Genomic DNA, 12944 nt, shown 5'->3' on the forward strand with positions numbered 1-12944 from the left:
TATCCCTGTACTGTTACTTCCCTGTTAATTGAGCTGCTTTATTTGCATGGGTTACTTAAAGCTTTGAATAACAGCTATTCACAACTTCTCCAGTATCATTGATGTAGCGGCACTAAGAATATTGGAACAGAAGGCTGCTGTTTGACAGCAGCCTGCGTGAACCCAAGACTAAAGCGTGAACTGATTTAGAGAAGTGCTTTGGCAAAAGGCTACAGGCTTTGCCGTTATAGTTAGTCTTCGTAACTGAGGAAGGGGGAGCTGGTGGGGGGCAAGGCGGTTCCTGGGCTCATGACCACAGCAGGGCTGCAGGACTTGGGCCAGAGCTGCTGCCACTGGGGGCTGGGGGTGCTGTGGGCGGCTGGTTCCCTGGCAGAGCACGAGCACAGCGCTCCTGAAATGGTCAGACAAGGCAGTGGGGGAGCTTGTGGGCTGCGGCAGGGGCTGTGCCCTCATGTGGAAGGCTGGCAGAGGAATTGAGGTCCTCACTGCCAAGCCGCCAGGGTGCTTGCCCTGTCCTGGCCCATGCTGTTCCCTGCAAGCGCAAGAGTGAAGTTTGTTTTTGCAGCGCTGCAGTCATGCTAAAATTAGCAGGACAAGTGTACAGGAGCTACATTTGGCATCGTTTGCAGCGCAGTGAACTGCTGAGTCAAATGTGGTTGTGGCCTCAATGCTTTGGCTTCGCAGCTGTGCTGGAGGAATGCTGACAGTATTTCAGAGCCGCTTTCCCAAAGCAGCCTCCATAGTGGGAGCTGGAGGGTTGGTGATGTTTGGGCCACCCGATGTGGATGAGGCGTGCTTATAGCTCCTGCCTGGCTCCTGCAGGCCCAGGCTGCCCAGAGCAGCTCATAGTGTTTCATCCAGCAGTGTGGTACCAACGGCAGGACAAATCTGCCAGCCTGTCCTGCACTGGATAAATGTTGTTGCCGCTTGTGCAGGATGTATGGTTTTTTGTTTACGCCCCCTCCCCCCTTGGAGGTGCTCTGCAACAAACAAAGGCTCGGGGCTGCTGTGTGCTGGCACCAATGCTCATGTGTTGCCTTTTGCCACTTCCAACTGCTTCTGGACCCAGACATGCAAGCCAGGACTAACCTACCCCTGTGGGGCAGCACTGGGTTTCTATAAACAAGGAACTCGATGTGTGAAGAGGGCTGTGGGGGAAGTTTCTTTTTCAAAGAATAGCTCCTGTGAGGCAGCAGCTCTGACAGCGGGCAAACGAGGGTCCCTTGCTGTGGGCTCAGCTGACTGGTGCAGCCCCTTTACAGGCAAGTCCCCAGCCTGCAGAAACATTTTTGCCTTCCTTGACCTACAGGCCCCAACGCCAGTGGCAGCAGGACAGCAGCTGCCAAGGGCTTGCAGCAGCAGCTGCTGAAGTCTGACCAGTATCAAAACTTGAGCTGGGGCAGAGGAGGGCCAGCACAGTTCATGTCATGCTGCCCAGAGGCAGGGGAAGGGCTGGGTCACACACTGACTTCTTCCAAGCCACCTGGGTCCCAAAGGACCTGAGAGCTGGTAAAAGTGTGACTCTAAGAAAAGTGGTTCTCATGGTAGAAACACGTATTTTTTTCTTGTGGGTCTTGAAGCAGAATTGGGAAGTACAAAAAAGGCCCTCACCTGCTGCATGGATGCAGATAGCTTCACTTTTACCCACCTCTTCTGCTGCTGAGGAGGATGAGGCTGGGGCAGGAGCCAGTACTCAGGACTGACCTTCCTCCTGGTGGAGGCCATGGCCCTCATGGGAAGAGCAGGGGAAGGCAGTGCTGCAGCTGTGCTCCCTCCTTACCTCTGCCAGCTGCTCTGCGGGGACCCAGACCGCAATGCCAGAGGAGACCAAAGGCAGATGTGATGCTTATGGCAGGAGGCAGGGTGCTGCCCTGGATCTCATCCCCACTGCACTGCTGTGCGCTCACCTTTGTCATGGTATTCAGCTTCCCCAGCAGACCCATCTGCCGCTTTTACCCTCCCAGCTGAGCTTTTGTTGCAGGAGCAGGTGGAAAGGGACAGGCTGTAAAAGCAAAATTCTCCTGGAGCCTTTGAAAATGCAGACAAACAGCAGTGATATGCTCAGATCTTTATTAGGTGGGGGGAAGGGCTAGTAAGAAATTAAACTCCTAAAACATTCACTGCACTGGTGCAGGACAAGAAGGGCCAGGAGTTGCCTTCAGGGTCTTTGTTTTAGAGTAAAGTTTAAATCCAGTAACTCTGGCTTTCCTGGGTAGGGTGGCTCAGGGCAAAAAGAGGTACAAGACACAGCTTATACTTTTATTTAAGAAACCGCTACATAGTTTTTGTCTCTAATGATGCAAAGGAGGTTCCAGGACACGCTGAGCCATCTGAAGTCTCTTGCGAGAGAAACATACAAAGAAAAACCAAACAAACCCCCCCAACCAAAAAAGAAAACCCTGTCTTTTAAAATTTTTTTTTATTGTTATTCAAAAATTAAAAAACAAAAAGGTGAGGCTGCAGCTCAGGCCCACAGTGACCAAACTGTCCACGAGAGTTCATCTTCTACAGCAAGAGGGAGGGGGGAGACAAAAGGGGAAGGCCCACAAAACATATTTTTTCCCCCTCTTTAAAGTAACAGCTATACTGGGGGATGGGGCAGAAATCAAACCAACAGAACACATCTTGATTCTTCTTTTTTTTTTTTTTTTGGGGGGGGGGAGGCCTCCTTATTTGCCTGAATTTAGAACTGCATTAAATAAATGGGCTCCAGCTCCAAAAAAAAAAAAAATGGTGCAGTTTGTCTTTGACAGAGTTATAAAGCCCACAGAGCTTAAAAAACAAAAAGGAAGGATGCCCTGGTGCAAATGGGAAATGATTAATTAGTTTTCCTAAAAAGAAAATAAAACAGGCTGCAAGATGCAGAAAACCACATTTAGGCTCTATTACATTTACAAATACATACATAAATATATTACATACAACAGCAACTCAAAGAGGAAGCGGGCGAGTCACACAGAGGATGGCTGGCTGGCTGCAGTTCTCCCCGCACAGACATTTGGCTGAGCAGTTACTTCTCCTAATAATTCCAAGAATGGGCTTTGTCTTTTCTTCTTTTTCTCTTTTCTTTGTTTCTTTTGGGTTTTGTTTGGTTTTTTTTTTGCCCTCCTCCTCTCCTTTCATTTTCTCCCCCCTCCCCAGTTTCGGATTTAGTTTGTCCAGTATGGAGAAGTGCCATAGGCGGTTTTGGTAGCCTGAGACTTTTGCTGCATGGCGCTGGGTTGGTTGCGTTGGCCAGATCCACCCTAGAAATCAGAAAGGAAGGAGACATGGGCATCAGCAGTCCCAGCAAGATGAGCCCACCTGAACATCATCAGTCCTGCTGCCCCCAGGGACAGCCCTGACACCCACCAACATAGCGATGCTCCCCCCTGAACGGATCTGTTTCTGCTCAGCAACGTTTCTGCACCTCACAACAAAGGATGAGCAGCCACAGAGACACCAAGCAGGGGCGTGGGGATGCACCATCCCACCGCCCCCCACCCAAGACAGGTTCAAGCGCAAGGAGGGAGAGGCTCAGGATTGGGGACAGCAAAGGAGTTCCCTCAAGGTAAACAGAGGTGGTGCACCAGCCAAGGATGTCACACATTTTGAGAAAGAAGACATTTTCTATTTCTGGACTTTTAAGGCAGAACACTGTTTTTTCACGGAATGTTTATAGCGAGGAAGGAAATGCATCAGCTGGTGACACCAAATCAGAAATTAGAGCCAACAAGCAACGTGCAAGGGGATCCTTGATTCTTCCCCCAGAGCTACAGTACAAGTGCTTACACCCTGCTCTCCCACTGCAGCCAGGGGACAGCACCTCCTGCCTTGGCTTCACACATCACAGACAATCTCTCCACACCCCCAACAGGATGGCCTCTTCCCAGAATCACAGGCTGGCCGAGGCTGGCAGTGACCTCTCAAGGTATCTTGTCCAACCTCTCTGCTCAAGCAAGGTCACCTAGAGCCAGCTGCCTAGGACTGTGTCCAGACAGCTCCAAGGATGGACACTCCACAGCTTCCCTGGGCCACCCGTGCCAGTTCTTGGTCACCATCCCAGTAAAAAAGTGTTTTCCTGATGTTTGGAGGGAACTTTGTGTTTCAGTCTGTGCCAATTGCCTCTGATCCTGTCACTGGGCCTCACTGCAAGGAGCCTGGCTCCGTCCTCCTTGCATCCCCCCTTCAGGTATTCATATACATTAATGAGCTCCCCTCTCAGTCTTCTCTTCTCCAGGCTGAACTGTCCTAGCTTTCTCAGCCCTTCCACACAGGAGAGCTGCTCCAGTCTCTTCATCATCCTTGTGGACCTCTGTTGGACCTTCCAGTACAATTATATCTCTCTTGTACTGGGGAGTCCAGAACTGGACACAGGACTTGAGCTGTCGCCTCACCAGTGCTGAGCAGAGGGGCAGGATCACCTCCCTTAACCTGCTGGCAGTACTTTGCTTAATGCGGACATGGGTAACACTGGCCGCCTTTTGCAGCAAGGCATTGTTGCAGCCTTGTTGGCTTATGGTCAGCTTGGTACCCACCAGGACCCCCAGGGCCTTTTCATCCAAGCTGCTTTGGTCCCCAGCATATATTGGTGCATGGGGTTGTTCCTCCCCAGGGGCAGGACTTTGCACGTTCCCTTCCTGAACTCCATATGGTTCCCTCCCCAAGCTGGTCAATGACATCAAGTCTGTCAGTCTGCAGTCCTGGTCAAGACCCTTTCCCAGTGAGCAAAGCAAAAACCAGAAGGAAGCAAAAGCCTCCAAGACCCTCCAAGTGTGAGAGTGAGCAATCTGCCCTCAGGCACACTGCAGAGGCAGAAGGGCCTAGCTCACCTGCCCATCCTGCTGGAGATGGTGATGCAGCATCTGGGAATGAGGCTGCTGATGCGCAGGCAGGATATGGAGAAACGGGGCTGGAGCATAACCTGGGGCAGCACCAGGGTTCAGGGGCCCAGTCGATCCAAGAGCAGAGGGCAGGCTGAAAGGAGGTGGTGTGCCAGCGTGGAATCCCTGCTTGTCAAATGTCTGCATGAAAGGTGAGGGGGACAGGATCAGGGACTGGTGTGAGCAGCCCCACAGTGACCAGACAAGAACAAGAGCAGCCCAAACACACATCACCAGAACATTTCACCAACCCCATGAGCAAACCAAGTCACATCTGCAAGCACTTCAGCAGATGAATTTCAGCTCCTGTTTTCACCCATATTTCTGCACTAATTCTCTGATGTTTTATTTCCACAGCTACTGTGTTCCTTTCTTCTCTGACCTGTTTTTATTCAGTGGGACATGGGATGGCAGCAGCTGCCTCAAGTCAGTCCATCACACATTGCAGGGCTCAGCCTGGAATTACTCAGCCTACCCAGGGTGGCCCAACCATAACGCAAGAAGAACTTGCAATAAGATTTTCCTGCCCATGGCCAAAGCTTGATCCCTAATGTTAAGCATGTGGCTGATAACCAGCTTCCTACCTGTAAGCATGGATCACAGCCAGACACTAATTGCCCCAGCTCAGGGTGCAAAGAGGAGAAAACAGGAGCTGGACACCAGCCCAGTGCACACCACAGCTTTTCAAAGCGCCTTCTGCTTCCGTGGAGGCTGTATGCTGAGCAACAGCTACAGGAGAGCATGGGATAGGGACCCTCAGGTGACTGGTCTCTCTGGTGAAGAGCAGCCAGCCTCTCAACTTACCTGCTTTGGGAGCTATTTTGACTAAAATCATCAGCTTGTGTGGAGCAGTGCAGGCAGCCCCAGCAGAGTAGGGTGCTGCACCTATGCCAGCAGCAGCCACCGGGAGCTGACATGGCAGAAATGGTGGGACAGAGGTCAAGACTCCACTCCAACAGCAAACAGAGCCAGTGTGAGAAACGCCACAGCCTCCTGACCCAAGGCTGACTGGCCATTGGCCTGATCTCAGGCCATGAAAGAGGAAGGTCCAGTGTTGCTCACCTGAGTCTTGTTATAGACTGAGCCACTGATATCAGGCACACCAGTGTTACTTGAGGTCACAGAAACACCTGGAAAACAAAAAAGCCACTGACAATGAGAAAGTCAATCACCACCCAGCATGAGCCCCATGCTTTGCCCCTGGCACCTCCAATGGCCTCAGTGGATGCACCTTTGTCTGCCGCTGCTGCACACACCACACACCCTGCTGCTGCTGCCTGCCAGCCCAGTGGGGTTCTCTGCGCTGTCAGACCCACAACACTGCCAGAAAAGACTCAATTCCCCAATCCTGCTGCAGGAAACAAGCCTACTGGGATAAATCACGCACATCCATGACCCAGTGGTTACTACTTGGATTCAAATGCACTTGACCAGGCAACAGCTGGCTGCACTGAACACTCATTTAAGCTCATGAAAAGCCAGCTTTCCCCTAGGATTAGGGACGCATTTGGCTCCATTGCAGCATTCAAGGGCTTTCCAACAGTGTACTGAGCAATGAGACTCAGCATCTGCTATACATTTAAGCCCTTGTCCTTTCACATCCTGCAGAAGGGTGAGCTCTGCAGTGCTCCTCTGCCCTGAGAGAATTAATACCATTGATTCAGGCTGGCTTCCATCTGGACCAGCTGGTGCCTCAACAGGCTCAGAAACACTCATTTACCAGTGAGGTGGCTCTCAAACCAGCCACTTATTCACCATCTTATAAAGACTGGCTCTAATAATTTCCCTTGGATGAGAGTAAAACCTTTGACCAGTGAATCAGAGGCTGGACTCAGAGGGTTTGCACTGCTCTAAGGTTGTACCTTTCCTAGGACATTGTTCCTTTTTGGATTGCTCCCCTGGAGAGGAGAGCGTGATCAGTTCTTGGCTGAAGCCAGTCCAGTTGGTGTTTCAAATGCACAGCAAATGCTTGGTATTTGCTTAAGCCCAAGAATGAACTAGTTAGTGCTAAGCAGTTCAGTCGATATTTCTCAGGTCTAACCAGCATGTACAGAATAAAGCTTTCATTATAAGCTGTATAAATTCTTCAGCCTTTACAGTCACAAAGGAAACATTTCCAGGCATGAAACAACGCAATGAGTTACAGGGTGTACAAAAGCAGCTGAAACAACAACCCAGAGATATGTGAACTGCCCTGCTTGCGCCTAGCACATGGCTATCTCACGTGCCTACCAAGAAAATCAATATCTTGCCAACTTTTGGCAGAGGACCATTTCACCAGCAGTATGCAACTACTTAGGCTTCAAAAACATGGCACTGCTGCAGGACCACTGTTCTTCAGCAAAGAAAACTTAGGCAGAGGAAACAGCTCACCATTTCTTCCATGTATAATTGTGGACGAAACTGCGCATCAGCCACACAAATCCTTATGCAAAGTTCAGCCATGAAGTTTAGAAGGAACACTTGGGCCATTAAAAAAGCATTTTGTATACGGGAGATGGAGAAACAGCTTGGATTGTGACCCTCTTTAGAGCTGGCTGCTGAGTTGACTGCACAGCAGTTTCCCCTACAAAATCGCACTCAAGAGCAACCTCAAGTCTCATGTGTTACCTTTCCCAGGTCCAGTGCCAGCAGATTTGTTTTGTGCTTGAGATGACCCACTGTAGCCTCCTTTGCTGTAATCTCCACCTGCCGTTCCCTGCGTTAAGTCATCATAGCCTGCCGGTGTGTACAAGACAAGGTGTTACAGTGTGCAAGCAGCTCTGCAGACGCTCACATGAAAAGCGCAGTGGCAAGCCTACCTCCTCCATAGCCGTGCTGCCCATAACCACTCGCTTGCTGGAAAGGAGTCGACGCGGTGTTCAGGTTGACTCCATGCTGTTTAGCAGATGCTGGAGGTACCTGGACAAAGGAAGGGAATGGAAGGCCTATTAACTAGGGAAGGACATAAAAAACCCAAGCTCCCTCTGCCATCTAGTGGGGAAGGCACCTTCACCTCACATGGGAAATTTAATCTGGAGTGGAGAGCACTGGGATGGCATAGGAAGTGACACTCACACTTACAGCAGTAACTTGCTGTAGTGGATTTGTGCAAGCCCCAGGTTTTCTGCTAGAGCCACCCCTCTGACTGCAGTACAGACTCTGTCAGACCAGCCTGTGTATTTCTTTCACACAGTGAATGTAAACTGCAAGTTCTTACCTACAAACCCAAGAAGGAGCAACCACAGTGCTCTCCCTCCAGAATAAAATAAAACATCAATTCCTGCCTGAGGCTGTTTCATAAACCACTGTCCTACAGGGCCCTAAAACAGACTCATCTACCCTTCTGCCTGGACTATCACCTCTTCCCAAATAACCTTCTTCCTCCTGAGACTACCAGCACTGCTCTCTACCTTAATGGGGTCTGCTCCATCCTCAGAAGGATTTTCTAGGCACTCTCAGCTCACTGGCTCAGCTTTGGGTCTCTCCTTGATTCTCCACCCACTGGTAAGGGCTTTCAGGAACACTGATTCCATGAGCTGCAGCTGCCTGCTATTTACAGTAACCTCTGCAAGAGTCCATGAGTTCTGGCCTTTTAAATTCCCTGTTTTCTTGGGAACAAAACTGCAGCTATTTTCTCATGCTTGCACATTGTTGGAGATCCCTTGCAGACTGGGGATAACTCTACTCTTCTCATGCGACCTGACCTGAGTCCAGCTCTGGAGTCCCCAGTATAAGAAACACATGGACCTGTTAGAGCAGGTCCAGATGAGGGCCATAAAAATGATCTGAGGGCTGGAGGACCTCTCCTATGAAGCTGAGAGAGTTGGGGTTTTTCAGCCTAGAGAAGAGAAGGTTGCAGGGAGACCTTACTGCTGCCTTTCAATACTTAAAAAGGGGCTTATAAGAAAGATGCAGAAAATCTTTTTACCAGGCCCTGTAGTGACAGGATAAAGGGCAATGGTTTTAAACTGAAAGAGGGTAGGTTTAGATTGGACATAAGGAAGAAATTTTTTATAATGAGGGTAGTGGAACACTGGAACAGGTTGCACAGAGTAGTTGTGAGCGCCCCATTACTGGAAGTGTTCAAGGGCAGGTGGGACAGGGCTTTGAGCACCCTGATCTAGTGAAGGTGTCCCTGCCCGTAACAGATGGGTTGGACTAGATGATCTACTAGAAGGTCCCTTCCAACCCAAACCATTCTATGATTCCCAGATGTAGAAACTTTGGGCTGAAGAGAGCAAAACCAGAGAGGCACGAAGGGAGGGTTACAGTTCAGGCTGTCACACTTACAAACATGGTTGGCCCATACTGGAATGCACTGGGTACGCCAGGCACACCAGCATAGTAAGGTAACCCAGTGTAGCTGTACCCTGGGGGCAGGGTCGGGTTGAGGAAGGGCTGCTGAGTTGTATGGTGAGTCTGTGTCTGGTTCTGCTGTGGCTGGGCAAGCGTGGTAGCAGGAGCAGGGGAGGCAGAATCCCCACGGCCAAATTTTGTTACATCACCTGCGGAAGAAAGAACTGATCAGAAAAAGCTATCAGAGCTACCCCAAAAGCGGAGGACTCAAAGGATTCAAATCCTCTGAATACAAGTAAACAACTACAGAAGAGAGCACACCCTACACTTGAAAGCCTGCAGTTGTTCATGGGAAGTGCTCTGCTGTTCTCTCTCTTCCTTGATGGCCACAGGGACATTACCTGATCATGGCACAGAACTCCATGCCTTGGCTAATCCATTGATAAAATGGATACCAGTACTTACCTATCTCACACAGTCTGAGGAGACTCATTACTATCAATCATTGCAATAAAATGTGCTAAAAGCAGAAGTATGGTAAATAGCCAAAGAGCAAATGGTTGTTGGGTTAAAGTGTGACTCCCCTGGAGGTTAAACTGATTAGCTAAGCTTCATGGGCAGAAAGCAAGTTAGGTTTTACAGGCAGCGATGGGTATATTTTTGTCAATGTCTGCTTATAATCAAGCATGACTAGTTAGATGTCTGGTTCCTCACACCACCAAAGTTCTGGAGGCAGTAGCTGAAGGCCAGGAAAGCAAGGCTTGCATCGTGGGCCACCTTATTGAAGAAGTAGGAAGGGAAATTTGGTTATTAACCCAAAAGCAGCCTCCGAGGAGAAGTGATTATGAAGCAGAAAACTCCTGAACACTTGCATTTTCTGGCAACCTACAGAGCATCATATTCACGTGTGTTTTAGGGAGGTGACATACATCAATCACATCTATCTCATTCCCAAGCAGTACTCCTTTTTGTTGGTTACCAATAAGTATGACAACACTTAATATCATCATTATAGGAATTATAACACCTATGGCTACAGTTTTAAGCTTTATTTGATGGCTGTGGGTGAAAAACACTGGCTGAAAATCCTGCATGGCATTCATGTCATCTTTGCACAAAGACAATGGCAGAGCAAGAGTAGGAATAAGGAAGGGCTTCTTAAACCACACGCTTTGGGAATGAAGACCATTAGATTTGGAAAGGGTGAGGGAGAGCTTGCCAGATGCAGCTCCTGCTGGGAACACACATGTGCAAAAATAGCAGTAACTAAGTATGGGAAGCTGCTCAGGGGGGTCTATTCTGGCACTTACCATCCTTGTCTTTAAATAGCACTCACCTGAGTACGGGTTGTTAGCAAGGCTCCCATCTCTGCCTGTCAAGGTTGCAGGAGCAGGGAATGTAATTCCATAGTAATCCTTGGAAAGAGACAACATTATTAATAGTTGAAACCATAACAGAGCTGGACAGCTCTTATGAATCTTGTATTATACGCATAAGAAAATTTAAAAAGAAGGAACTAAAGGAAGTTTGGGTTGGAACTGACGTTATAGCAGAGCTGAAGATTTACCTGGATCCTCAACTTCAGAATAAACCTACTTTATAGACATCTTTAATGCTATATACAACTACTTAATCCCTTAGTGGTAGGCTAAAGGCAACCACTAAATACCTTCCCTTCCCAGCCCTCAGCTCTGAGCTGTCATCTTCCAGTGAGACTGTACCTGGAAGATTAATACACCATTAGGGGCCGAAGACCTGGGGTCAGGCCAGGACTGTAAGCACAATGTGAATGTAGTCTAAAGGTTTTAACCCTTGTACCATGACTTGTTTTATAAAAGTGGAAACATTAGCTAAGAAAACAGCACAAACATTTTAAAAAAACCATGGAGACAAAGAGTTACTTTTGGATGACTGGAAAATGTATTTAAACTATGCTACAGGAGAGCTCAGATCAGTAGTCTCTAAAGTGGGGTGTGCAAGACAATCCATTGGGGTGCATGAAGAAAGTGGTTTTGGTACCATTAATAAATAAAATACACACAAAAAAGTTTTTGTTTAACCTTTCTCCCAATCTTTTCCAATTTTTATTTTTGTGAATGTTTTATAACATACCTATTACAACTACAGTAGTATATGTATATAAAATATATTGGAGGTGAGTCCTCACAAAATTTTTACTGACGGGGTGTGTGATCAAAAAGGGTGGACACCACTGCCACAGATAATTTTCTAGCTCCTCTAGAGGAAGGTAAGACATTCCTCACCCTGGAAAGCTTGCACTCTGAGACAACAGGACGTGCCAGCAAAACCAAAGCAGCATTTTGTGTTCAGTTTGGGAGACAAAGAGAAAAGTTTGACCTTCCCTATCTGGGTGAACCCCACATGTGGGGCTGGTACTCTGCTGTGCTGGTTTGGCTGAGAAGGGGTTAATTCTCCTCACTGTGGGGGTCGGCTACCTTTCCAGCTTCCCGCACTCTGCCGCGTGGTGCGGGGGCTGGGAGGGGCGGGGCCGTGGCGGGGGCGGCTGACCCCGACTGGCCAATGGCAGGTTCATTCCGTACCACGTGACACCGTGACCAGTATATTGGGGGGGGGGCAGTGGCAGTGTGGGAGTGGCGCGGTTCGTTTCGGCGGTTCGCTCCTCTCCCCCCCCCCCCCTCCCCCCGGGGCTTTGCGCCTCTTGTTGTTCTCCTTTACATTGCATTTCTGTTGTTGTTTCTCTTAATTTTAATTATTGAACTGTTCTTATCCCAACCCGCGAGCGTTACCCTTCGGATTCTCTCCCCCATCTACCGGTGGGAGAGGGAGCGAGCGGCTGTGTGGGGCTGAGCTGCCGCTAAACCACGACAGTCTTTGTGGCGCCCAACGTGGGGCTCAAGGGTTGGAGATAACAACAGCTGCTGGTCACAGCACCACGTTGTCCTTTTTGCAGTTGGTGTTAAAGATCAGTGCTGGTTTGTTGAGTCTGCTGTGTTCTGCTGTGATTAGTAATGTTTTGCCTACAAGATTTGTTATACAAACACTCGTTTTCAGCTTTATCTGGTATTTGGGGTTTTTGCTGAAACCGTTACTGTACTTCGGATACCACCTTGTTGAGGCAATCAGCAATTATACCTCCTCCTCGGAGAGACTTTATATGGCGGAAATACAGAATAGTACCTTTGCAACTTTGTTCTATGATGTCTGTGCCTTTGTTACAACAACCTTTTTGTATCTTGAACATCCTTGGGTGGGTAAGGTGCACTTATTGTTAGTTTTGGGGCATGTTGTTTTGGTTTTGACTAAGCAACTCAAGAATATCACCCAGAAACCTGCCCCGAGGCTTGACAGTTACGAGTGGCAGGGCATGTGGGATAGCACGGGCAAATACCTAGGGCAGTGGGCACCCCCAGTGTTTTGGAGCTTCACCCCTGAACAAGTGCAGAATCCTGAAAAACTAGTAGAATATTTGGAGAAAGTATGTTGTTACGCTGGGAACTCCAGAGAGACATAGATAACTGCAACCTGCTGGGGCCTGGCCCATGCATACCGAGCCCTGCTCAACAGTATTCAGTGCCCCAAAGTGGAATAGAGTGTCTCTGGATTGAAATGCAAAGTGACTGGCACTGTGGTCACTCCAGCCCTGACAACAGGCACTGCAGCCACACAGTCCCCCACAACAAGTACTGGAAATGGTTCAGGAAATAAACCTGTACCAGTTGCCCCCATACACAAGACGAAATATTGGAAACGGACGTCAACTCGTTTAGAACGAGACAATGAAAAGGCAGGGTCATCACAGGGAGAGGGGAAAGAAGTCATAAA

At 48.9% G+C, this 12944-nt stretch overlaps 1 protein-coding gene across 7 annotated transcripts in view; it reads right to left on the minus strand.

Moving 5' to 3' along the window:
• Window positions 1–3022: 3022 nt before the first annotated feature.
• UBAP2 (ubiquitin associated protein 2) overlaps window positions 3023–12944 on the minus strand; it is a 158216-nt gene continuing 148294 nt past the window's right edge. For all 7 annotated transcript variants that reach the window (XM_064437758.1, XM_064437755.1, XM_064437757.1 and 4 more), the window contains 7 exons: window positions 10477–10555; window positions 9135–9349; window positions 7664–7763; window positions 7473–7580; window positions 5925–5992; window positions 4812–5003; window positions 3023–3245 (listed from right to left, as the gene is read on the minus strand). In XM_064437758.1, coding sequence (XP_064293828.1) covers window positions 3150–3245; window positions 4812–5003; window positions 5925–5992; window positions 7473–7580; window positions 7664–7763; window positions 9135–9349; window positions 10477–10555 — 858 coding nt within the window. In that variant the 3' untranslated portion in view covers window positions 3023–3149. The remainder of the gene's footprint in view (window positions 3246–4811; window positions 5004–5924; window positions 5993–7472; window positions 7581–7663; window positions 7764–9134; window positions 9350–10476; window positions 10556–12944) is intronic.

The sequence above is a fragment of the Phalacrocorax carbo genome, chromosome Z (genome assembly GCF_963921805.1).
Source record: "Phalacrocorax carbo chromosome Z, bPhaCar2.1, whole genome shotgun sequence".
NCBI lineage: Eukaryota > Metazoa > Chordata > Aves > Suliformes > Phalacrocoracidae > Phalacrocorax > Phalacrocorax carbo.